Source organism: Ranitomeya imitator, chromosome 1 (assembly GCF_032444005.1).
Source record: "Ranitomeya imitator isolate aRanImi1 chromosome 1, aRanImi1.pri, whole genome shotgun sequence".
NCBI classification, from domain to species: domain Eukaryota; kingdom Metazoa; phylum Chordata; class Amphibia; order Anura; family Dendrobatidae; genus Ranitomeya; species Ranitomeya imitator.
In genome coordinates, this window is record NC_091282.1 from 852,859,755 (window position 1) to 852,887,280 (window position 27,526).

Sequence of the window (27,526 nt, forward strand, 5' to 3'; positions counted from 1 at the left end):
GATCAATGGGGAAGTCCGTCCAGGTTCCCCTCATATATGGGAAATAGATCATGGTGATAGCGTGAGATCTTGTGTCAAGCAAACGTTAGGATCTTTTGCCACAAATTTAACATTTTCAAGAAGGGTAATAGGAGAAGATGAACCTTACAATTTGTTGTGCGCACACCGATACCCCATATGTGGTGGACAACGACAGTGTGGGGGCACAGAAAGGAAGGAGCAACATTCGACTTTTATCATAAAATTGTGTGGAATAGATAGCGGACGTCATGTTGCATTTACAGAGCCCCTGAAGTTCCTAAATAGTGGAAACTTCCCACAAGTGACCATATTTTGCAAAAAACAACCCTCAAGTAATTTATCTAGAGGAGTGTTGAGCAACTTTAACCCACTGGTGCTCCACAGAATTTTGAAAAGTTGAGCCGTAAAAATTAAAAATAAATTTTTCCCGCCGAGATTATTTTATTTACTGTATTTTTCGGACTATAAGACACACCGGACTAAAAGAAGCACCCAGGTTTTAGAGGTGGAAAATAGGGAAAAAAATATTTGAAGCAAAAAAGGTGGTAAAATATTTAATGACATAAACATACTATTATATGTGTTGTTATTATGTATAATAGTATGTTATTATGTTGGAAGCTTCGGGACCAGTGTGGTGTCTGTAAAGTACTGTATGAAGATGCTGGAGGGTGAGTATAAGAATGGGGGCACAGGGCTTATATTTAAAGCAAAACTCCAGCACTGAAAAATAACACTGAAGTGCTGCTTTGAGATCCCATAGGGAGAACTATAACTCCCAGCATATCCTGCAGAACCTATGGCTTGCTGGGAGTTATAGTTCACCACATCATGGTGGCCTTGGAGCAGCATGAGACGTACTCTGGAGAAGGTGGCACCTGTATTGACCGTAAACCCTGAACTTAACAGCGCAACTAGAAGTAGCCGTGGGGGGTACCTAACACTCCCTAGACCCCTCGACACAGCCTAAGAACTAACTACCCCTAAAGACAGAAACAGGAAACCTATCTTGCCTCAGAGAAAATCCCCAAAGGATAGACAGCCCCCCACAAATATTGACTGTGAGAGGAGAGGGAAATAACATACGCAGAAATGAAATCAGGATTTAGCATAGGAGGCCATACTAGCTAAAAAGAAAGAATAGAACAGAGTACTATGCGGTCAGTATAAAAACACTAGAAAATATCCACCACAGAAAATACAAAACACCACATCTGACTAAAGACATGGAGGGTATATCTGCATCTCCAGAGAAAAAGCTAAACTGCAAAAAATCCTTCACAGACTAAGCTGGACAAGACAAAAACATGAAAATGCACAGAACTATAAGGTCCACAGCAGGTGGACAGCAAAAACAAAACCAGGACTTATCTTTGAAGAAAAGCACAGCAACAGGAGAGACCAGAAGGGATGTGAATCCTCCAAAAACAATGGACAACTGGCACTGACTAAAGGATCAAGCAAGGCTATATAGCCCAGCCCAAATTGCAAAAAATAGATACTCCTGATAAATGCTGCGATCCAACTACCGCATCACTACCACTCATAACCACCGGAGGGAGCCCAAGAGCAGAATTCACAACAGTCCCCCCCCCCCTTGAGGAGGGGTCACCGAACCCTCACCAGAGCCCCCAGGCCGAACAGGACGAGCCAAATGAAAGGCACAAACCAAATCATCAGCATGAACATCGGAGGCAACAACCCAAGAATTATCCTCCTGGCCATAACCCTTCCATTTGACCAGATACTGAAGCATCCGCCTCGAAAAAAATCTTCTCAACCACATACTCCAACTCCCCATAAATCAACACCGGGGCCGGAGGATCAACAGAGGGAACAACGGGCACCACATACTTCCGCAACAAAGATCTATGGAACACATTATGGATGGAAAAAGAGGCTGGAATGGCCAAACGAAAAGACACTGGATTGATAATCTCAGAAATCCTATAAGGACCAATAAACCGAGGCTTGAACTTAGGGGAAGAAACCTTCATAGGAACATGACGGGAAGACAACCAGACCAAATCCCCAACCCGAAGCCGGGAACCAACACACCGACGACGGTTAGCAAAACGTTGAGCCTCCTCCTGAGACAACACCAAATTGTCCACCACATGAGCCCAAATCTGCTGCAGCCTGTCAACCACAGAATCCACACCAGGACAATCAGAAGGCTCAAACTGCCCTGAAAAAAAATGAGGATGAAAACCAAAATTACAACAAAAGGCAAAACCAAGGTAGCAGAACTAGCCCGATTATTAAGGGCAAACTCGGCCAATGGCAAGAAAGCCACCCAATCATCCTGATCAGCAGACACAAAGCATCTCAAATAAGTTTCCAAAGTCTGATTAGTTCGCTCGGTCTGGCCATTTGTCTGAGGATGAAATGCGGAAGAAAAAGACAAATCAATGCCCAGCCTAGCACAAAAGGCCCGCCAAAACCTAGAAACAAACTGGGAACCTCTATCGGACACAATATTCTCCGGAATGCCATGCAAACGAACCACATGCTGAAAAAACAACGGAACCAAATCAGAAGAGGAAGGCAATTTAGGCAAAGGTACCAAATGAACCATCTTAGAAAACCGGTCACAAACCACCGACATCCTCTGGGAAACCGGAAGATCTGAAATAAAATCCATAGAAATATGCGTCCAAGGTCTCTCAGGGACCGGCAAAGGCAAAAGCAACCCACTAGTGCGGGAACAGCAAGGCTTAGCCCGCGCACAAATCCCACAGGACTGCACAAAAGAACGCACATCCCGCGACAAAGAAGGCCACCAAAAGGACCTACCAACCAAATCTCTGGTACCAAAAATCCCAGGATGGCCAGCCAACACAGAACAATGAACCTCAGAAATCACTTTACTAGTCCATCTATCAGGAACAAACAGTTTCCCCACTGGACAGCGGTCAGGTTTATCAGCCTGAAACTCCTGAAGAACCCGTCGTAAATCAGGGGAGATGGCAGAAAGAATCACCCCCTCCTTCAGAATGCCAACCGGCTCAAGAACCCCAGGGGAATCAGGAAAAAAACTCCTAGAGAGGGCATCCGCCTTAACATTCTTAGTACCAGGAATGTACGAGACCACAAAATCAAAATGGGAGAAAAACAGGGACCATCGAGCCTGTCTAGGATTCAGCCGTTTGGCAGACTCGAGGTAAATCAGATTCTTATGATCGGTCAGGACCACAATACGGTGCTTGGCCCCCTCAAGCCAATGTCGCCACTCCTCAAATGCCCACTTCATAGCCAACAACTCCCATTGCCAACATCATAATTGCGTTCCGCAGGCGAAAACTTCAGAGAAAATAAGGCACACGGTTTCATCAAGGAACCATCAGAATTCCTCTGAGACAAAACGGCCCCTGCCCCAATCTCAGACGTGTCAACCTCAACCTGAGATGGAAGAGAAACATCCGGCTGACGCAACACAGGGGCAGAAGTAAATCGTCGTTTAAGCTCCTGAAAGGCAGAAACAGCCGCAGAGGACCAATTCGTCACATCAGCGCCTTTCTTCGTCAAATCGGTCAGAGGCTTAACCACACTGGAGAAGTTGGCAATGAAACGACAATAAAAATTAGCAAAGCCCAAGAATTTCTGAAGGCTCTTCACAGATGTGGGCTGAATCCAATCATGAATGGCCTGAACCTTAACCGGATCCATTTCTATAGATGAGGGAGAAAAAATGAAGCCCAAAAAAGAAACCTGCTGCACTCCAAAGAGGCACTTTTACCCCTTCACAAATAAAGCATTATTACGGAGGAACTGAAATACCATCCTGACCTGTTTCACATGAGACTCCCAATGATCGGAAAAAATCAAAATATCATCCAAATATACAACCGTAAATTTATCAAGATAACTCCGAAAGATATCATGCATGAAGGATTGGAACACAGATGGAGCATTAGAGAGTCCGAATGGCATCACAAGGTATTCAAAATGGCCTTCGGGCGTATTAAATGCAGTTTTCCATTCGTCACCCTGCTTAATACGAATAGGATTATATGCCCCTCGAAGGTCAATCTTAGTAAACCAGCTAGCCCCCTTAATCCTAGCAAACAAATCAGTAAGCAAAGGCAAAGGGTATTGAAATTTGACCGTGATCTTATTCAAGAGGCGATAATCAATACTGGGTCTCAAGGAGCCATCCTTCTTGTCAACAAAAAAAAAAAACCTGCTCCCAATGGTGAAGAAGATGGCCGAATATGCCCCTTCTCCAAAGACTCCTTAATATAGCTCCGCATGGCGGCATGTTCTGGCACAGACAGGTTGAAAAGTCGGCCCTTTGGGAACTTACAACCTGGAATCAAGTCAATAGCACAATCACAGTCCCTATGTGGTGGAAGGGAACTGGATTTGGGCTCATCGAATACATCCTGGGAATCTGACAAAAACTCAGGAATTTCAGAAGAGGGGGAAGAGGAAATAGACATCAAAGGAACGTGACCATGAACCCCCTGACAAACCCAACTAGTCACAGACATAGATTTCCAATCTAACACCGGATTATGTAGCTGTAACCATGGAAAACCCAGCACAATATCATCATGCAAATTATGCAACACCAGAAAACGACAATCTTCCTGATGGGCTGGCGCCATGCGCATGGTCAGCGGTGTCCAAAACTGAGGTTTATTTTTAGCCAACGGTGTAGCATCAATGCCCCTTAAAGGAATAGGGTTCTGCAAAGGCTGCAAGGGGAAACCACAACGTCTGGCAAATTCTAAGTCCATTAAGTTCAGAGCGGCGGCTGAATCCACAAATGCCATAACAGAAAATGATGATAATGAGCAGATCAAGGTCACAGATAACAGAAATTTAGGTTGTACAGTACTGATGGTAACAGAACTAGCGATTCTCTTTGTACGCTTAGGGCAATCAGAAATAATATGAGCAGAATCGCCGCAGTAAAAACACAACCTATTCTGACGCCTGAATCTTTGACGTTCAGCTTTAGACAAAATCCTATCACACTGCATAGGCTCAGGGCTCCGCTCGGAGGACAACGCCACAGTGTGCACAACTCTGCGCTCGCGCAAGCGCCGATCAATCTGAATGGCCAGAGGCATAGAATCACTCAGACCAGCAGGCACCATAACATCTTTAACGGATTCAGAAAGACCCTTTCTGAAAATTGCCGCCAAGGCATCCTCATTCCATTTAGTCAGCACAGACCATTTTCTAAATTTCTGGCAATACGATTCTGCCGCTTCTTGACCTTGACACAGGTCCAGAAAGATTTCTCAGCTTGATCCACAGAATTAGACTCATCATACAATAACCCCAAAGCTTGAAAGAAAGAATCAACATTAAGCAAAGCAGGATTGCCAGTTTCCAGGGAAAATGCCCAATCCTGTGGGTCACCATGCAGCAGGGATATGATGATTTTAACCTGCTGAATGGGATCACCAGAAGACCGGGGTCTCAATGCAAAAAACAGTTTACAGTTATTTTTGAAACTCAAAAATTTGGATCTGTCACCAAAGAATAAATCAGGAGTGGGAATCCTAGGTTCTAAGGCAGGAGTCTGAACAATATAATCTGAAATACCCTGTACCCTAGCAGCAAGTTGATCCACACGAGAAACTAACTCCTGAACACTCATGTTATTACTAGGTTCCGCAGCCACCCAGAGATTAAGAGGGAGGAACAGACCAAACAGGCTAAGGAAAAAAAAAATGGCTCAAAATCTTTCCTCCCTTCTTCTGAGATGCAATTAACTGATAGTTGGCCAGTTGTACTGTTATGATCTGGTGGCATTGGAGCAGCATGAGACGTACTCTGGAGAAGGTGGCACCTGTACTGACCGTAAACCCTGAACTTAACAGCGCAACTAGAAGTAGCCGTGGGGGGTACCTAACACTCCCTAGACCCCTCGACACAGCCTAAGAACTAACTACCCCTAAAGACAGAAACAGGAAACCTATCTTGCCTCAGAGAAAATCCCCAAAGGATAGACAGCCCCCCACAAATATTGACTGTGAGAGGAGAGGGAAATAACATACGCAGAAATGAAATCAGGATTTAGCATAGGAGGCCATACTAGCTAAAAAGAAAGAATAGAACAAGGTACTATGCGGTCAGTATAAAAACACTAGAAAATATCCACCACAGAAAATACAAAACACCACATCTGACTAAAGACATGGAGGGTATATCTGCATCTCCAGAGAAAAAGCTAAGCTGCAAAAATTCCTTCACAGACTAAGCTGGACAAGACAAAAACATGAAAATGCACAGAACTATAAGGTCCACAGCAGGTGGACAGCAAAAACAAAACCAGGACTTATCTTTGAAGAAAAGCACAGCAACAGGAGAGACCAGAAGGGATGTGAATCCTCCAAAAACAATGGACAACTGGCACTGACTAAAGGATCAAGCAAGGCTATATAGCCCAGCCCAAATTGCAAAAAATAGATACACTTGATAAATGCTGTGATCCAACTACCGCATCACTACCACTCATAACCACCGGAGGGAGCCCAAGAGCAGAATTCACAACATGCTTCATTGTGTGTTGTAGTGACTAACCTTTTAATTGTGGCAGCCAGCCACACTGTGGTGAGGTAAAATTCTGGAGCATCCCATCCCATGACACCACAGAGCGCTCCCTCTTGCTGCCTCTCCACAGCACAGGAGTAAGCTTGCAGATTGTAGTGTGGTGTCTGCAGGATATGTGATGACAGAAGAGGGAGGGCTCTGTGCTGCCATGTAATGTTGCAGCCCGCCCTCTTCATGACATCACACAGGTCCTTGTGCTGGAGCACTCAGCATCCAGCACAGCCCCAGCAGGCAGGTATGCAGCGATCTTGTCCCCTCTGGCCCCTGCTGCTGCCCCCTCCTCCACCGGACACACAGATCTCCCCAGCTGCTGCAGGAATCCTGTGCTGGGGAAACCATGTGTGTCCCTGTGAAGGAGTATTCATTTGCTGCTCCCAACTCACTGCTCAGCTCACAGGTGGACGGGGAAGCAGCTAATGAATATTCACTGCACTTTAATGATCGGGACCATGTGGTTTCCCCAGCACTGATTCCTGAAGCCTGGCAGGGACATTTTTCTGCCTCCTGCCTCCCAGTGCAATCCCACTTGCTGCTGCCCCCTCCCCACGTTACATCCCTACCATAAGACGCACCCACACTTTCCTCTCAAATTTGGAGGGAAAAAAGTGCGTCTTATGGTCAGAAAAATACGGTATTTCTTGTAACTCATTTTTATAAATAATTAGATAAAAAATAGGTTTTAAGTATATTTAGTTGGCAACGGATTAAAAAGATGTCATCAAAAACTGAGCCAAAATTAATAATAATCTTTATTTTTATATAGCGCTAACATGTTCCGTAGCGCTTTACAGTTTTGCATTCTAAATTCCCTATCAGTATGTCTTTGGAATGTGGGAGAAAACCGGAGTGCCCGGAGGAAACCCATGCAAACATGGGGAGAACATACAATCTCCTTGCAGATGTTGTCCAAGGTGGGATTAGAACCCAGGACTCCAGCACTCAAGGCTGCTAACCACTGAGTCACCGTGCTGCCCCTTCTGCAGAAATATTCAACATTTGTTTTCTCATCCCAAAAAAGACAACAGAAGAGAAAAATGGTCTTGGTCAATCTACTGTAAAATATCAGAGGCAAGAATTAAAACAAGGCAGAAAAGGGAATTACAAATGTATGACTGCTCATAACAACAGTAAAATAAATGAACAGAATATTCCAATAATAGATTTACAAAGAGGCCTGCACCATTATTAATATATGGGGACTAGTTTACCTAAACACATGTAAGAAGGAAACCTTTTGCATACCTTAGAGAAATACTCCTAAGGGATGGAATTTCTAGCTTCTTCTTCAGCACCTCCTTTATTTGGCCTTTCTCTGGTCCCTTCTTCACTTTTTCACGCCCAATCAAGTAGATGTATTTGGGAGTGGTGATAAGATCTCTCTTGATCGACTGGAAGCGATAGCAAAATTATAAATTAACTGCAGAAAGATCTATTGTAAACTACTTTCTATGTACTGTTATATCTTCTCATGCCCAATAAGATTTAAAACCAGACCATTTGATTTAAAACCCCATAGGCAGATCATAGAAGTGTAGAAGTCTGAATTCCAAATAATATAATAGCTTTTTCATATTCATATACCTATACACAGTGGGGAAAATAAGTATTTGATATACTGCAGATTTTGCAAGTTTTGCCATCTACACAGAATGGAGAGTTCTAGCATTTTTATCGTATGTAGACTTCAACTATGAGATACAGAATCTAAAAATAAAAAACATAAAACCACATTGTATGATTTTTGCATAATTAAATTGCATTTTTTCATGAAATAAGTATTTGATCACCTACCAACCAGCAATAATTCTGGCTCTCAGAGACCTGTTAGTTTTTCTCTAAGAAGCCCTCCTACTCTGCATTCATTACTTGTATTAAGTTTGAACTATATAAAAGACACCTGTTTACACAAGCAATCACACTTCAATACTCCACCATGGCCAAGACCTAAGAGCTGTCTAAGGACACCAGGGACAAAATTGTAGACCTGCACAAGGCTGGGATTAGCTACAGAACACTAGGGAAACAACTTGGTGAGAAGGCAACTCTAGCAACCCTGCTGGCATCACTGCAACTTACTCACTATCCCGTGCCATGCTGTGAGATCTGTCTTCTGCCGGCTCCATGCTGGGGGCCTCTTGTCTCCTGTATACTTCCTGGCTGTGTGCAAAGAGGGGGGCGCCAGCACTCCCTGGCTCTTATACAGATTGTGTGCACCTTCCTAAGGTGCCCCCTGCCAATTGCCAAGAGGCATCAGGTACTTAAAGCATTCCCACCCCAAGGGGAATGCCTAATCATCTTACTTCCTCAGTTAGTGTCTAGCTTCTGAGGTGCCAGGTCCTGTCTTACCTATGTCTCTTGTTTCAGCCACCCAGTGGGGCTTCGTACCCTGGCCTGTACCTGTGTCACTTGTTTCTGCCATCCAGTGGGGCTTTGTACCCTGGTCTGAGTCCTTGTTTCTGTGCCTTGTCCCGTTCCTGACCCTGTCTGTATCTAGTCCTATACCTGTGTCCTTTAGTATCCCTTTCTGTAGCCTTTTCTATTCCGTTGTGTGTTTCTTTGTGCTCACTCGTTCTGCTCTTACCTCCTGCGGCTCTGCTCTTGGCGGCTCTGCTCTCTGTTCTTTGCTCTGTCTCCTGTGATTCTGCTCTTACCTCTACCTCCTATGCTTCTGCTGTTTGCTCCACCTCTTGTGACTCTGCTCTTGGCTCTGCCTTCAGCGGTTCTGCTCTTGGCTCTGCCTCCAGCAGTTCTGCTCTTGGATCTGCCTCCAGCAGTTCTGCTCTTGGCTCTGCCTCCTTTGGCTCTGCTCTTTGCTCTGCCTCCATGGGCTCTGCTCTTTGCTCCACCTCCTTCGGCTCTGCTCTTTGCTCTGGCTCTTGCGGTTCAGTCTTTGCTCTGCCTCCTGCTCTGGTCTTTGCTCTGCCTCCTGTGGTTTTGGTCTTTGCTCCGCCTCCTGCGGTTCTGGTCTTTGCTCTGCCTCTTGTGGTTCTGCCTTGCATCTGCTCCTTGCGGTTCAGCTTGCTGCACTACAACCAGCATCTCTGCTCTGCTCTTAGTTCCGCAACCTTGCGGTCCTGCTCTACTTCCGTTCTGCAACCTGCAGGTCAGGTCCCTACCTGTTTCCATATACCCTCCTATCTGGACAGGTCCCCCCCTGTTTCCATATACCTGCCCGTATTCGTTTCCCTACCAAGTCAGTATCTGTCCTGCCAGAGTACCAGCTGTGTCCGCCTGTCCTGCCAGTGTCTCAGCCGCGCCCACCTGCCATTGTCTCAGCCGTGTCCGCCTGCCAGTGTCTCAGCTGTGTCCGCCTGCCAATGTCTCAGCCTTGCCCACCTGCCTGTGTCTCAGCCGTGCCCATTGTCTGCTCCTGTCCTAGTGTTCCGTCCCCCAGTGGGATCAGCAGCCACAGCCAGACACCACCCTGGAGTGGTACCTGGCAGATATCTACCGCACAAGCCAGACCTCACATCAGAGGCTTCAGCGAACACCAAGGAAGCTGCTTAGTCACGCCCCCTTCCAGGATAGTCTGGTTTGTAGCACAGTGGGGCCACAATCCCCTTGCTCACCAAGTCAGGGCGTGAGCATAACATCAACAACTGTTGGCACAGTTGGATGTAGTCATGTATGTCAAGATTTTGGCCAACAACCAACCTTGTTTCCTCAGTAATGATGGGTTGTGGCTGGGTCTTCCAGTATGACAATGATCCAAAACATATAGCCAAGGCAAATAAGGAGTGGCTCTGTGAGAAGCATTTCAAAGTCGAAGTGTGGTCTAGCAAATCTCCAGACCAGAACCCAATAAACATCTTTGGAGGGAGCTGAAACTCAATGTTGTCCGGTGATAGCCCCGAAACATTTGGAGAAGATCTGTATGAAGGAGAGGGCCAAAGTCTCTGCTGCAGTGTGTGCAAACTTGGTCAAGAACTACAGGAAATCTCTAACCTCTGTAATTGCAAACAAAGGTTTCTGTATCAAATATTAAGTTCTGCTTTTCGATAATATGAGAAACTTAGTTCATGCGATAAAATGCAAATTATGTAAAAATCATACAATGTGATTTTCTGAATTTTTTTCAATATTCTGTCTTTCAGAGTTGAAGTATACCTATGATAAAAATTACAGACCTCTCCATTCTTTGTAGGTGGGAAAACTTGCACAATCAACAGTGTATCAAATACCTATCTTCACCTTACAGTATATATAAAGAGACAGATCTACATTGCCCAGCATAGATGACTACATCTCAACAGATTTTGTAAGAAAATCTTCAGTTTCCTTTTATGATCAGCATTTTCCATTGGATACCATACTACAAAATACTACCGCAAATTTAAGCAATTGCTTACAAACATTTGTTATTTTGCATGCCCAAAAAATTAATTTTCATGACAGATCCATTCAAGACCATGTTGCAAAAATGAGTGTACCCCAATGAAAGCCTTAGTGGCAAAGCTAAAGTTTAGACTTCAAAATTGTAATTAGTTAGAATTCAACCACAAGCAAGTTTAATTATTCATTTAACAGGTGACCAGCAGTCAGTTCACAATAAAAGAATTTTACTTAACAAAGAAAATCCCTAAAAGGAGCATCTTCTAATGAGAATGGTTGCTGAAAATTGACATGCAAGTTCACTGCAGATAGCTAAGGAAGTACAGGGTGGGCCATTTATATGGATACACCTAAATAAAATGGGAATGGTTGGTGATATCAACTTCCTGTTTGTGGCACATTCGTATATGGGAGGGGGAAAACTTTTCAATATGGGTGGTGACCATTGCAACCATTTTGAAGTTGGCCATTTTGGATCCAACTTTTTTTTCAATGGGAAGAGGGTCATGTGACATATCAAACTTATTGAGAATTTCACAAGAAAAACAATGGTGTGTTTGGTTTTAATGTAACATTATTCTTTCACAAGTTATTTACAAGTTTATGACCACTTATAAAATGTGTTCAAGGTGCCGCCCATTGTGTTGGATTGTCAATGCAACCCTCTTCTCCCACTCTTGACACACTGATAGCAACACCGCAGAAGAAATGCTAGCACAGGCTTCTAGTATCTGATGTTTCAGATGCAGCACATCTCGTATCTTCACAGCATAGACAATTGCCTTCAGATGACCCCAAAGATAAAAGTATAAGGGGGTCAGATCGGGAGACCTTGGTGGCCATTCAGCTGGCCCATGACGACCAATCCACTTTCCAGGAAACTGTTCATGTAGGAATGCTTGGACCTGTTATCCATAATGTGGTGGTGCACCATCACAAAATTTTGTGCTTTTGTGTTGTCGCTGCACACATCAAATCGTCACATGTGGACGAATCCGGATACAACGCATTTACCTGCATGCCCAATGTTAAAGATAGGTATGCAGGGAAATGGAGGATGCCTACAGAAGTAGGCAGAGTGTAGGCGGAGCTTCAGGGAGGAAGAAGGGAAAAAGTACACAGCCATCCGCAGCCCTGCTGAACGCAAGTGTGAAACCAGCCTAGCTTGTTCATTGCATGCCTAGCAGACTTGGTGCTGTCCTTAAAAATTATGGAGGATTTTAGTTTTCAAAGGGGGTGTATTCAGTTATTCTGAGAAATGTATATATAATAAATAATATATCCAGAAATTCAAATATTGGCCTGATATGAGTGGCTGGGTAAATAAAAGCACGCTAGAAATGTGAGACAGCAAAAACAGAAAAGCATCAACTCATGAAAAGAACAAAACCAAACAGGAAAGTACAAAAATTAAAGAAGCAGTCCAACACATTTTCCCACCCACCCCTACACCCTCTCCCTTACTGCCTATTGCATCCATTGTCTGGCACACTCAGCAGCATTTTGATTCCCAGATTTCACTCTGCTTTTTATTCCTCTGTGCTGTGATGATAATCCCATTACACATGGCCAGCTGTAGGAAGCATCATCTCTGCCTTCTGTGAGGACAGTGTGATTATAATTCTCTTAATATCCCTAAATAAGCTAAGAGAATATTTATATAAAGTCAGGGAGGATGTGATATTCAGTCATCATCTGTACCTGTGATAGAAGTTTCTGCTCGCCCCACTTCTCCACAGAGAACTTCAATGGTATAGTTCATGCAATTTAATCAAACAGACTGGTGGTAACTTAGATGATGGAGCTTGGAGGTTAATTCCTGAACCTGGTTTTCTCATTTACTTTGTGTGAACCTATAGTGTGGCTTCACGCAATATAATCCACTAGTTACCTGACTTCAGTTGCCAGTTAAATGTTCCAATTATTCTGCACCACTCTCATTTCTCTGCTCCTGCTTAACTAGCTTGATTCCTGTTTTTGACTTTGGATAATGTTTTGACTATTCTACTACCGGACAGTTTTGTTCCTAATCTTGATGTCTTGGTACAGACTCAACTTTGTGACCATCCTCTGTCAGCCCACTCCAATGACCAGCAGCTGTGGACTCAACCTGGGGTGCCTGTGTAAGTCCTGATCCCTGTATAGTGGCTAAAGGGTGAAGGTCAGGATTCCTCTTTAATCTGCTAGACAAGGTGGCTAGCCCCAAGTCGGTTAGTGGAAGCCTTTTTAAGTGCTGTTAGCCTTCCACTCACAGTGCATTGGGGAACAAATCACAGTATGAAGTTAAAAAAAGGAAAAGGTCTAACCTAAGCCTTATTAAACTTTTATGTAATATCCATGTAACTGTGTGTTTTTTAGATATCATTCCCATGTGGGTAGCCAGTAAAAATTTATATAAAATCACAATTGTAATTCTTAGTATGGTATTGCAAAGTTTCTGCACTAAAAATGCATTAAAAAGCTGTCAAATGCATCCAAAAATATAAAAAAAAATGAAAACAGAATATAAAAGCAATAAAAGCAATAAATGCGCAGTAAGCAGAGCAGATTGAAGGATGAACTAATGTATGGCTCACAATTCCCATTTGTGTATGGCCTACACTTGAGCCTATCATTGTCATATGGAAGAAATTAGAAATTGAAAGCCATAATCGTTTATTATGACAATTCCTTGAGTATTTTCCCCAATTCCCATTGCGCAAACACACTTTATTTGCATATAACTTTATGGCCCATAAAGTGTACCTAGAGTCATGGCCAAAAGTATTGACACCACTGCAATTCTGTCAGATAATACTCAGTTTCTTCCTGAAAATGATTGCAAACACAAATTATTTGGTATTATTATCTTCATTTAAGTTGTCTTAAATGAAAAAACACAAAAGAGAATGAAGCAAAAAGCAAAACATTGATCATTTCACACAAAACTCCAAAAATGGGCCAGACAAAAGTATTGGCACCCTCAGCCTAATACTTGGTTGCACAACCTTTAGCCAAAATAACTGCGACCAACTGCTTCCGGTAACCATCAATGAGTTTCTTACAATGCTCTGCTGGAATTTTAGACCATTCTTCTTTGGCAAACTGCTCCAGGTCCCTGATATTTGAAGGGTGCCTTCTCCAAACTGCCATTTTTAGATCTCTCCACAGGTATTCTATGGGATTCAGGTCTGGACTCATTGCTGGCCACCTTAGAAGACTCCAATGCTTTCTCTCAAACCATTTTCTAGTGCTTTTTGAAGTGTGTTTTGGGTCATTGTCCTGCTGGAAGACCCACGACCTCTGAGGGAGACCCAGCTTTCTCACACTGGGCCCTACATTACGCTGCAAAATTTGTTGGTAGTCTTCAGACTTCATAATGCCATGCACATGGTCAAGCAGTCCAGTGCCAGAGGCAGCAAAGCAACCTCAAACCATCAGGGAACCTCCGCCATGTTTGACTGTAGTGACCGTGTTCAACCCGTACTATCTGAATGAAAAGGGACTGTATGGTAGGAGACCCAGGAAGACCCCACTTCTTACCCCGAGACCTAAAAAAGCCAGGCTGGAGTTTGCCAAAACTTACCTGAAAAAGCCTAAAACGTTTTGGAAGAATGTTCTCTGGTCAGATGAGGCAAAAGTAGAGCTTTTTGGGCAAAGGCATCAACATAGAGTTTACAGGAGAAAAAAAAGAGGCATTCAAAGAAAAGAACACGGTCCTTAGAGTCAAACATGGTGGAGGTTCCCTGATATTTTGGGGTTGCTTTGCTGCCTCTGGCACTGGACTGCTTGACCGTGTGCATGGCATTATGAAGTCTGAAGACTACCAACAAATTTTGCAGCATAATGTAGGGCCCAGTGTGAAAAAGCTGGGTCTCCCTCAGAGGTCATGGGTCTTCCAGCAGGACAATGACCCAAAACACACTTCAAAAAGCACTAGAAAATGGTTTGATAGAAAGCATTGGAGACTTCTAAGGTGGCCAGCAATGAGTCCAGACCTGAATCCCATAGAACACCTGTGGAGAGATCTAAAAATGGCAATTTGGAGAAGGCACCCTTCAAATATCAGGGACCTGGAGCAGTTTGCCAAAGAAGAATGGTCTAAAATTCCAGCAGAGCATTGTAAGAAACTCATTGATGGTTACCGGAAGCGGTTGGTCGCAGTTATTTTGACTAAAGGTTGTGCAACCAAGTATTAGGCTAAGAGTGCCAATACTTTTGTCTGGCCCATCTTTGGAGTTCTGTGTGAAATGATCAATGTTTTGCTTTTTGCTTCATTCTCTTTTGTGTTTTTTCATTTAAGACAAATTAAATGAAGATAATAATACCAAATAATTTGTGTTTGCAATCATTTTCAGGAAGAAACTGAGTATTATCTGACAGAATTGCAGGGGTGTCAATACTTTTGGCCATGACTGTATCATTTAAGATAACATGTCTGTTTAGCTTGTGTATGTACATGAGCAATAACTGCTAATAACAATTTCAGGCCATTGTAAGACTTGTATACTGCATTTTCACTAGTTTTATCAGCTTCTGTCTCCAATTTTCAGTTCTCTCTGAGCTAGTGGACAGAGACTGGCTGCTATGTCTCCCATACACAGATAGATTCTTGTTCTTATTTCCCTATGTAGCCACAGACTGAAGTAGCAGCATGGAAGAAATTTTACAGCAGGACCTAGGGTATGTGCACACGTCCGGATTTTTAGCGTTTTTTTTGCGGAATTTCCCGATAAAAACGCTATAAAATCGCTTAAAAAACGCAAACATTATGCATCCTATCATTTAGAATGCATTCTGCATTTTTTGTGCATATGTTTGCGTTTTTTTCCCGCAAAACAAACGCATTCCGGAAAAAAACAAGCATGTTCATTATTTTTGTGGATTTTTTGCGGATTTCCCATCAAATTAGAGTGTCCGGAAAAAAACACAAAAAATCCGCAAAAAATCAGCGCAAAAAACGCATCAAAAACGCGCAAATTCCGTGCAAAATCCGCGCAAAAAAAGCACGCGGATTTCTGGCAGATATCTCCGGATTTTGTCAGGAAAAAATCCTGATGTGTGCACATACCCTAAACATTGCATCTGTGAATGCAGTGGTGGAAAAAGCTAAATCATTTGCTAAAACCCTAATGAAGGAACTGAGTGTGCTTGCCTACCATAGCACTTCTCCTCCCCCCAATCTCTCCATAGAGTATATTAAGGGGTGTAATCAGACACCCCACTGTGCTGGCAGTTCAGCTTTTTTTTTACCAAGCCAAAGTGGAGCTGTATATTCAGAGTAAATTCAGGGGGCAGGAAGAAGGGGAAGACGGTGGCTCATAAGATTCAGTTTTTTTTTCTGGAAACTAAACCAAAATTTCTTGGTTGTCCAAAATATTTACACACATTCATCCTACCCCTTAAAAAACATGCCTCACACCTCTCATAACATGGGTGTGAATCACAAAGACCATTAAAAAAAACTGTATTCTGGTGGCAGGAAAGACTGAGCACTCTGTTTGCTTTATGTGTGTCATGTATGAGCACAAGAAGTATCATTTCTCCTTTCTCCTCACAGCCAAACCAGATCTCACACTTTGCACTGACGAGGGGCAGTACCCCAAAACACAGTGTCTGCAAATTGAGATTTTGGTTTGGCTATTATCCCAAGTCATGTGACAAGGCTCGTTAAAGGGTCGACATTGACTTTTAGGATTGCTACTTCCAATAGGTGGCCCTAGAGTTCTAGTTCTCTTCCTCTCTGGAGAGACAATTTGCATGTATGAGCACATGCACAGCACAAACTTAACTAAACAGTCCCGTCAAAATTTGTAACCTCTTAAGATATTGCTATCATTGTATTATATAGTACTATGTTCTTTGTACTTACAATTGCTTAATTTTGCCTTTCTACCTAGTTAATTCTTCTTTTTTCTGTTAGGTCTATGAAACCACTTGATGAAAAACAGACTACCTGAATCTTTCTAAGCTCTATATAGAAAGTCTCTTTTCTCTGCATGAGTCATCATTAGAATTCTGATCCTATGTTACTGACAATAGGAAAAAAAAAGAGAAATAAAAGCAAGGGGGTGGGAGCAGATGGGTCAAAAGTGGAGCTGGGTTACCAGAGACTTTTTAGTGATGTAGATTTATAGTTCTAATAATGACTCATGTAGGGAAAAGAGACTTCATGTTTTTACATATGACATAGAAGGATTCAGCTAGTCTGTTTTTAATTAGGTGATGTTATAGACCTAATAGAAAAAAAATTAACTGGGTAGAAGGGCAAAATGAGCAAATTTAAGTGCACAGTGCTATGTAAAATTACTGATTGCAATATATTAAGAGGATGGCAGTGCTTCTCTAACAAAAAAAACACATTTTTTCATTTGACAAAGCAACAGAAACCAAACTTTTGAGGCATCTGTTTGGAGTACAAATTCCTTCTTAAAGTTAGGAGCTACTAAGACCTGCTGCTTAGACAGAGCTACTTTCAGTTCTTGAAAGGCCGTCTCCACCTCCAACGTCCATTTGGCCATAACTGATTTTGTCCCATTAAGGAGGTCACTCAGTGGTGCAGCTACCATGGTAACGTTTAGAATGAACCTCCTGTAGGTCCCCAAGATTCTCAGAAATGTCCTAACTTGCTGTTTTGAGAGTGGTCTTGGCCAGTTCTGGATTCCGTCCACTTTATTGATCTGGGGTTTGATTTTGCCTCTTCATACTATATATCCAAGGTATTTGGCCTCCTCTTTCCCCATGGCACATTTTTTTTATTTAGACCCCGCCTTACTAAGAACATCAAACACCACCTGTACCTTTCACCGATGAGCTGAAGGTTATAATATCGTCTAGGATGGTATGTTGCAGCGTAATTCTTGTGGTGTGCGTGAATCCGGTACATGGCCCTCAGTAAGGTGGCCAGATATCCATGCAGTCAGAACGGCATCAGGACATATTGGAAGCACCCATCTGGTGTGGAAAAAGCTGTCTTCTCCTTGGTTTCTTGTGACATGGGAATTTGCCAATATCCCTTCATTAGATCTAAGGTGGTTATATACCTTGCTGGCGCAAGTTTCTCGATCAGCTCATCGACCTGTGGCATTGGATAATCATCAAACTTGGAGACTTCATTCAGATTCCAATAATCATTACAGAATCTCCATTTGCAATCTGGTTTTGTAACAAGGACAATCGGGTTAGACTACCCGCTCTTAGATTTCTCAAAGACTCTGAGATTCATCATATGCTTCATTTCCTTGGAGATCAGTTCAAGCCAGGCCTTTGGAATTCCATAGGACTTGAAGTTCACCTGCACATGGGGTTCCGTTGGAACCTCATGCTCTATGACATCTGTACACCCTTGCAAATCTGAGAACAGGTTCCGATTCTGCTGCATCAATTCTAGACACTGCTATTTTTGGGACTTTTAACAGCATCTCATCTTCAATGTCCCCTTCTGGCTTAACCAGCAAACATGGAGTTTCAACAGGTTCCTTGTATTGCCATACCTTGATAAGATTGACGTGGTAGATCTGGTACGGCTTTTGTATTCCTGGTCGATGAATCTTGTAGTTCACTTCACCCAGTTTCTCTACCACCTCATAGAGGCCTTTACATTTGGCTAAAAACTTACCCTCCACCGTGGGAATAAGCACGAAGACTCAGTTCTCAGGGGTGAACGGTCTCCCCCTGGCTTACTTGTTTGTTATGTTTGCTAATGACAGGTGTTATGAAGGCAATCCAGAAACACAGTGTGCTTAGCGATCAGAGCGCACACAGTGATCTGACAAATACCCAAAAATACAAGAACGAGCTCTGAGACGTGGAAACTCTGTAGACCGCACACCTGATCCTATCCTAAACACAACTAAAAGCGGCTGTGGATTGCGCCTAACAACTACCTAGGCAACTCGGCACAGCCTAAGAAACTAGCTAGCCTGAAGATAGAAAAATAGGCCTGACTTGCCCCAGAGAAATTCCCCAAAGGAAAAGGCAGCCCCCCACATATAATGACTGTGAGTAAGACGAAAAGACAAAACATAGGGATGAAATAGATTCAGCAAAGTGGGGCCCGATATTCTAGGACAGAGCGAGGACAGTAAAGCGAACTTTGCAGTCTACAAAAAACCCTAAAGCAAAACCACGCAAAGGGGGTAAAAAAACCCACCGTGCCAAACTAACGGCACGGCGGTACACCCTTTGCGTCTCAGAGCTTCCAGCAAAACAAAAGACAAGCTGGACAGAAAAAAAGCAACAAAAAAGCAAAAAGCACTTAGCTATACAGAGCAGCAGGTCACAGGAACAATCAGGAGAAGCTCAGATCCAACACTGAAACATTGACAAGGAGCAAGGATAGCAGCATCAGGCGGAGTTAAGTAATGAAGCAGTTAACGAGCTCACCAGAACACCTGAGGGAGGAAGCTCAGAAGCTGCAGTACCACTTGTGACCACAGGAGTGAATTCAGCCACAGAATTCACAACAGTACCCCCCCCTTGAGGAGGGGTCACCGAACCCTCACCAGAGCCCCCAGGCCGACCAGGATGAGCCGCATGAAAGGCACGAACAAGATCGGAAGCATGAACATCAGAGGCAAAAACCCAGGAATTATCTTCCTGAGCATAACCCTTCCATTTAACCAGATACTGGAGTTTCCGTCTAGAAACACGAGAATCCAAAATCTTCTCCACAATATACTCCAATTCCCCCTCCACCAAAACCGGGGCAGGAGGCTCAACAGATGGAACCATAGGTGCCACGTATCTCCGCAACAACGACCTATGGAATACATTATGTATGGAAAAGGAGTCTGGGAGGGTCAAACGAAAAGACACAGGATTGAGAACCTCAGAAATCCTATACGGACCAATAAAACGAGGTTTAAATTTAGGAGAGGAAACCTTCATAGGAATATGACGAGAAGACAACCAAACCAGATCCCCAACACGAAGTCGGGGACCCACACGGCGTCTGCGATTAGCGAAAAGTTGAGCTTTCTCCTGGGACAAAATCAAATTGTCCACTACCTGAGTCCAGATCTGCTGCAACCTATCCACCACAGAATCCACACCAGGACAGTCCGAAGACTCAACCTGTCCTGAAGAGAAACGAGGATGGAACCCAGAATTGCAAAAAAATGGAGAAACCAAAGTAGCCGAGCTGGCCCGATTATTAAGGGCGAACTCAGCCAACGGCAAAAAGGACACCCAATCATCCTGGTCTGCAGAAACAAAACATCTCAGATATGTTTCCAAGGTCTGATTGCTTCGTTCGGTCTGGCCATTAGTCTGAGGATGGAAAGCCGAGGAAAAGGATAAGTCAATGCCCATCCTACCACAAAAGGCTCGCCAAAACCTTGAAACAAACTGGGAACCTCTGTCAGAAACAATATTCTCAGGAATGCCATGCAACCGAACCACATGCTGAAAGAACAAAGGTACCAAATCAGAGGAGGAAGGCAATTTAGCCAAGGGCACCAGATGGACCATTTTAGAAAAGCGATCACAGACCACCCAAATGACTGACATCTTTTGAGAAACGGGAAGTTCAGAAATGAAATCCATCGAAATATGTGTCCAAGGCCTCTTTGGGACCGGCAAGGGCAAAAGCAACCCACTGGCACGAGAACAGCAGGGCTTAGCCCTAGCACAAATCCCACAGGACTGCACAAAAGTACGTACATCCCGTGACAGAGATGGCCACCAGAAGGATCTAGCCACTAACTCTCTGGTACCAAAGATTCCAGGATGACCAGCCAACACCGAACAATGAAGTTCAGAGATAAGTTTATTAGTCCACCTATCAGGGACGAACAGTTTCTCTGCTGGACAACGATCAGGTTTATTCGCCTGAAATTTTTGCAGCACCCGCCGCAAATCAGGGGAGATGGCAGACACAATGACTCCTTCCTTGAGGATACCCGCTGGCTCAGATAAACCCGGAGAGTCGGCCACAAAACTCCTAGACAGAGCATCCGCCTTCACATTTTTAGAGCCCGGAAGGTACGAAATCACAAAGTCGAAGCGGGCAAAAAATAACGACCAACGGGCCTGTCTAGGATTCAAGCGCTTGGCAGACTCGAGATAAGTCAAGTTCTTATGATCAGTCAATACCACCACGCGATGCTTAGCTCCTTCAAGCCAATGACGCCACTCCTCGAATGCCCACTTCATGGCCAGCAACTCTCGATTGCCCACATCATAATTACGCTCAGCGGGCGAAAACTTCCTGGAAAAGAAAGCACATGGTTTCATCACTGAGCAATTAGAACCTCTCTGTGACAAAACCGCCCCTGCTCCAATCTCAGAAGCATTAACCTCGACCTGGAACGGAAGAGAAACATCTGGCTGACACAACACAGGGGCAGAACAAAAACGACGCTTCAACTCCTGAAAAGCTTCCACAGCAGCAGAAGACCAATTAACCAAATCAGCACCTTTCTTGGTCAAATCGGTCAATGGTTTGGCAATGCTAGAAAAATTACAGATGAAGCGACGATAAAAATTAGCAAAGCCCAGGAACTTTTGCAGACTTTTCAGAGATGTCGGCTGAATCCAATCCTGGATGGCTTGGACCTTAACTGGATCCATCTCGATAGTAGAAGGGGTAAAGATGAACCCCAAAAATGAAACTTTCTGCACACCGAAGAGACACTTTGATCCCTTCACAAACAAAGAGTTAGCACGCAGGACCTGAAAAACCATTCTGACCTGCTTCACATGAGACTCCCAATCATCTGAGAAGATCAAAATGTCATCCAAGTAAACAATCAGGAATTTATCCAGATACTCACGGAAGATGTCATGCATAAAAGACTGAAACACAGATGGAGCATTGGCAAGTCCGAACGGCATCACTAGATACTCAAAATGACCCTCGGGCGTATTGAATGCAGTTTTCCATTCATCTCCTTGCCTGATTCTCACCAGATTATACGCACCACGAAGATCTATCTTAGTGAACCAACTAGCCCCCTTAATCCGAGCAAACAAGTCAGATAACAATGGCAAGGGATACTGAAATTTAACAGTGATCTTATTAAGAAGGCGGTAATCAATACACGGTCTCAGCGAACCATCCTTCTTGGCTACAAAGAAGAACCCTGCTCCCAGTGGTGATGACGATGGGCGAATATGTCCCTTCTCCAGGGATTCCTTCACATAACTGCGCATAGCGGCGTGTTCGGGCACGGATAAATTAAATAATCGACCTTTAGGGAATTTACTACCAGGAATCAAATTGATAGCACAATCACAATCCCTATGCGGAGGTAGAGCATCGGACTTGGGCTCTTCAAATACATCCTGATAATCAGACAAGAACTCTGGGACCTCAGAAGGGGTGGATGACGAAATCGACAAAAATGGAACATCACCATGTACCCCCTGACAACCCCAGCTGGATACCGACATGGAATTCCAATCCAATACTGGATTATGGGTTTGTAGCCATGGCAACCCCAACACGACCACATCATGCAGATTATGCAACACCAGAAAGCGAATAACTTCCTGATGTGCAGGAGCCATGCACATGGTCAGCTGGGTCCAGTATTGAGGTTTATTCTTGGCCAAAGGTGTAGCATCAATTCCTCTCAATGGAATAGGACACCGCAAAGGCTCCAAGAAAAACCCACAACGTTTAGCATAATCCAAATCCATCAGATTCAGGGCAGCGCCCGAATCCACAAACGCCATGACAGAAAACGACGACAAAGAGCATATCAAGGTAATGGACAGAAGGAATTTGGACTGTACAGTACCAATGACGGCAGACCTAGCGGACCGCTTAGTGCGCTTAGGACAATCAGAAATAGCATGAGTGGAATCACCACAGTAGAAACACAGACCATTCAGACGTCTGTATTCCTGCCGTTCAACTCTAGTCATAGTCCTATCGCACTGCATAGGCTCAGGTTTAACCTCAGGCAGTACCGCCAAATGGTGCACAGATTTACGCTCGCGCAAGCGTCGACCGATCTGAATGGCCAAAGACAAAGACTCATTCAAACCAGCAGGCATAGGAAATCCCACCATGACATCCTTAAGAGCCTCAGAGAGACCCTTTCTGAACAAAGCTGCCAGCGCAGATTCATTCCACTGAGTGAGTACTGACCATTTCCTAAATTTCTGACAATATACTTCTATATCATCCTGACCCTGGCACAAAGCCAGCAAATTTTTCTCAGCCTGATCCACTGAATTAGGCTCATCGTACAGCAATCCGAGCGCCAGGAAAAACGCATCGACACTACTCAATGCAGGGTCTCCTGGCGCAAGAGAAAATGCCCAGTCTTGAGGGTCGCCGCGCAAAAAAGAAATAATAATCAAAACCTGTTGAATAGGATTACCAGAAGAATGAGGTTTCAAGGCCAGAAATAGCTTACAATTATTTTTGAAACTTAGAAACTTAGTTCTATCTCCAAAAAACAAATCAGGAATAGGAATTCTTGGTTCTAACATAGATTTCTGATCAATAGTATCTTGAATTTTTTGTACATTTATAACGAGATTATCCATTGAAGAGCACAGACCCTGAATATCCATGTCCACACCTGTGTCCAGAATCACCCAAATGTCTAGGGGAAAAAAAAAAAAGTGAACACAGAGCAGAAAAAAAAAAAAAATGATGTCAGAACTTTTTCTTTCCCTCTATTGAGAATCATTAGTTTGGCTCCTTGTACTGTTATGTTTGCTAATGACAGGTGTTATGAAGGCAATCCAGAAACACAGTGTGCTTAGCGATCAGAGCGCACACAGTGATCTGACAAATTCCCAAAAATACAAGAACGAGCTCTGAGACGTGGAAACTCTGTAGACCGCACACCTGATCCTATCCTAAACACAACTAAAAGCGGCTGTGGATTGCGCCTAACAACTACCTAGGCAACTCGGCACAGCCTAAGAAACTAGCTAGCCTGAAGATAGAAAAATAGGCCTGACTTGCCCCAGAGAAATTCCCCAAAGGAAAAGGCAGCCCCCCACATATAATGACTGTGAGTAAGACGAAAAGACAAAACGTAGGGATGAAATAGATTCAGCAAAGTGGGGCCCGATATTCTAGGACAGAGCGAGGACAGTAAAGCGAACTTTGCAGTCTACAAAAAACCCTAAAGCAAAACCACGCAAAGGGGGTAAAAAAACCCACCGTGCCGAACTAACGGCACGGCGGTACACCCTTTGCGTCTCAGAGCTTCCAGCAAAACAAAAGACAAGCTGGACAGAAAAAAAGCAACAAAAAAGCAAAAAGCACTTAGCTATACAGAGCAGCAGGTCACAGGAACAATCAGGAGAAGCTCAGATCCAACACTGAAACATTGACAAGGAGCAAGGATAGCAGCATCAGGCGGAGTTAAGTAATGAAGCAGTTAACGAGCTCACCAGAACACCTGAGGGAGGAAGCTCAGAAGCTGCAGTACCACTTGTGACCACAGGAGTGAATTCAGCCACAGAATTCACAACACTTGTTGTAGAACCCGGATTGAGCCTCTTGTGCCTGGAAGAGGTGTTCCTTTATAATGGGCATTACCTTAGCAACCCTCTCCTGCATCTAGGTGATATGCTCGATGATGCACTGATTGGGCGTGACCTCGGTTTCCCAGGTTTCCTTTGTTATATCATGGAGATCCCACAGATGTTGGCCATACAGGAGTTCAAACAGAGAGAATCAGATAGAAGCCTGTGGAACCTCCCTGGTAGAGAATAGATATGGGAGGGGCAAGTTCCAGTCTCGACTGTCCTTTTCTATAACCTTAAGCATACTCTTTAAGGTTTTATTGAACCTTTCCACAAGGTCATCTGTCTGGGCATGGTAAACTGACATTTTCAGTTGTGTAATTTGCAAGACCTTACACAGTTCCCTCATCACCTTACTCATAAAAGGGGGAAGGGGTTCCATGGTTGGTTTGGATCTCCCTTGGTAGTCCTGTCCAGGCATAGATGTGGACCAATTCACAGGCTATACTTTTTGACCCGGAGTTTCCTAGGAAAACTGCTTCTGGGTAGCATAGTCAAGGACAACCAATATATATTGATGCCCACAAGAAGATTTACCAAGGAGGCCGACCAAATCCATAGCAATTTGCTTAAACGGCACCTCTATGATGGGTAGCGGCGCAAGGGGAATTCGGAAGTGAGAGGTGGGAGTGGTTAACTGCCAGGTGGGATAGGACTTGCAATACCTTAGTATTTCTTAGTGACATCTGAACCAATAGAACCTTCACATGACCTGTTCTCATGTTTTATCGACACACAGATGGCCACGCAAGACATGTGAATGGGCCATGTTCAACACCCTCCATCTATAAGGTCATGGTACCAACAATTGCTCCACTATTTCCTCCCTGACCTTAGTAACCCGATACAATAAGTCCCCACTCATCAAAAAATAAGGAAATTTGGTGTCAGCCCCTGCCTCAAACGCTGTTTACAACGGTTACATTATTGAATGCTTCTTTTACACTTAGGTCCCTATGTTGGAGAGACCCCAAATTTTCTCCGGTCACCTCTATCTCAGGAATGTTTGCCTCAGGCGATATTATCCCCTCATACCCCACCATTACTTAAAAGGGAAACCCATCAGACTGGCTGTGGTGAGACTTCTTTAGGGGACAACCCATCTTTTATCTGAGCAGTCAAGGTCTTTCTCCCTCCCCCACAAGTGCCAAAACAACACAAAGTCCTGGCCTATAATAATTGGGAGCAATAGATCCTGGACCACACTGACCTCATGAGACTCAGTACCTCGAATGGAACTCAGTACCTCGAGCAGTCTCTCCCAACTCTTCAGCTGCTTCCAATCAACTTGTTATGGCTGATTAACCCCTCTTAGTACAATGTGTACCAGCATTACTCTAGGTTTATATCACAGAGGACATGCACCTCTAGTATACATATCTTCCATCCACAATGTGTCCGGCAGCCACTCTACATACATCCCCCTCTGCCTAAAGCCATAGAGCTTGGCACCTTCTACCACTAGACATAATAATAATAATTTTTATTTATATAGCGCCAACATATTCCGCAGCGCTTTACAAATTATAGAGGGGACTTGTACAGACAATAGACATTACAGCATAACAGAAATACAGTTCAAAACAGATACCAGGAGGAATGAGGGCCCTGCTCGCAAGCTTACAAACTATGAAGAAAAGGGGAGACACGAGAGGTGGATGGTAACAATTGCTTTAGTTATTCGGACCGGCCATAGTGTAAGGCTCGGGTGTTCATGTAAAGCTGCATGAACCAGTTAACTGCCTAAGTATGTAGCAGTACAGACACAGAGGGCTATTAACTGCATAAAGTGAATGAGAACATGATGCGAGGATTGTTCTTTTTTTTTTTTAATATAGGCCACACAGGGATCGTTAGGTTAATACATTGAGGCGGTAGGCCAATCTGAACAAATGAGTTTTTAGGGTACGCTTAAAACTGTGGGGATTGGGGATTAATCGTATTAACCTAGGTAGTGCATTCCAAAGAATCGGCGCAGCACGTGTAAAGTCTTGGAGCCGGAAATGGGAGGTTCTGATTATTGAGGATGCTAACCTGAGGTCATTAGCGGAGCGGAGGGCACGGGTAGGGTGGTAGACTGAGACCAGAGAGGAGATGTAGGGTGGTGCTGAGCCATGGAGTGCTTTGTGGATGAGGGTAGTAGTTTTGTACTGGATTCTGGAGTGGATGGGTAGCCAGTGTAATGACTGGCACAGGGTAGAGGCATTGTTGTAACGGTTGGTGAGGAATATGATCCTGGCAGCAGCATTCAGGACAGATTGGAGCGGGGAAAGTTTGGTAAGAGGGAGGCCGATTAGTAGAGAGTTACAATAGTCCAGACGAGAATGAATAAGTGAAACAGTAAGAGTTTTTGCAGAGTCGAAAGTAAGAAAAGCGCGAATTCTAGAAATGTTTTTGAGATGCAGGTAAGAAAAGCGAGCCAGTGATCGGATGTGGGGCAGTAGCATTACCATGTAACTCCCCAGCTGTATGTTTCACATGGAAGTGGAAATCCTTCAGTGCTGGAAACCAGCAGGTAACATGAGCATTTTCCCCTTTTTCTCCCTTATCTACCTTATTAAATTTTCACCCTAAGAGATAGTATCGCAATGTGTCCACCACCCACTTTATGGCCAAGCACTCATTTTCTACAATGGAATAATTTTTCTCATATGCTGACAGTTTCCTGCTCAGGTAGAGAGCAGGATGCTCCTCTCCTTATTTCTCCTGAGAAAGGACCGCTCCTACCTGGCTCCCCCATTAAGTATGACACCAGGATTTCCACCCACTGCTCTGGCAGGAGTTTATCGCTTTCGGCAACTCTTTTAAAAACTGTTAAAAGGGCCTCTATGTCGTCAACTGGGGTCATTTTCTGCAAGGCTCTCCTCACCACCTTCTATACAGAAAAATCATCAGCTGACCTTGGAGTTGGAGCTGCTGATCTGCCACAAACTGCCTCTGTGAATAATTCAATCTGCTGTTGCTGTTGTTGGTGCTGCTGTTGAAACTGTTGCTGGTGCTGCCGCTGCAGCTGTTGCTGTTACTGCTGCTAGGCTTGCACCAGGTGTTTAATCAGGTCCTCCATGTTGTCTGATGTGGCTCCATGGCTAATAGCCACCTTAACCCAAAACATGCAGTAGTGGTGTTC

At 44.0% G+C, this 27,526-nt stretch overlaps 1 protein-coding gene across 1 annotated transcript in view; it reads right to left on the minus strand.

Moving 5' to 3' along the window:
- The window catches only part of MYO1F (myosin IF), a 363,040-nt gene that overhangs the window by 64,973 nt on the left and 270,541 nt on the right, over positions 1-27,526 (minus strand). The window contains exon 22 of the mRNA XM_069741645.1: positions 7,834-7,979. Coding sequence (XP_069597746.1) covers positions 7,834-7,979 — 146 coding nt within the window. The remainder of the gene's footprint in view (positions 1-7,833; positions 7,980-27,526) is intronic.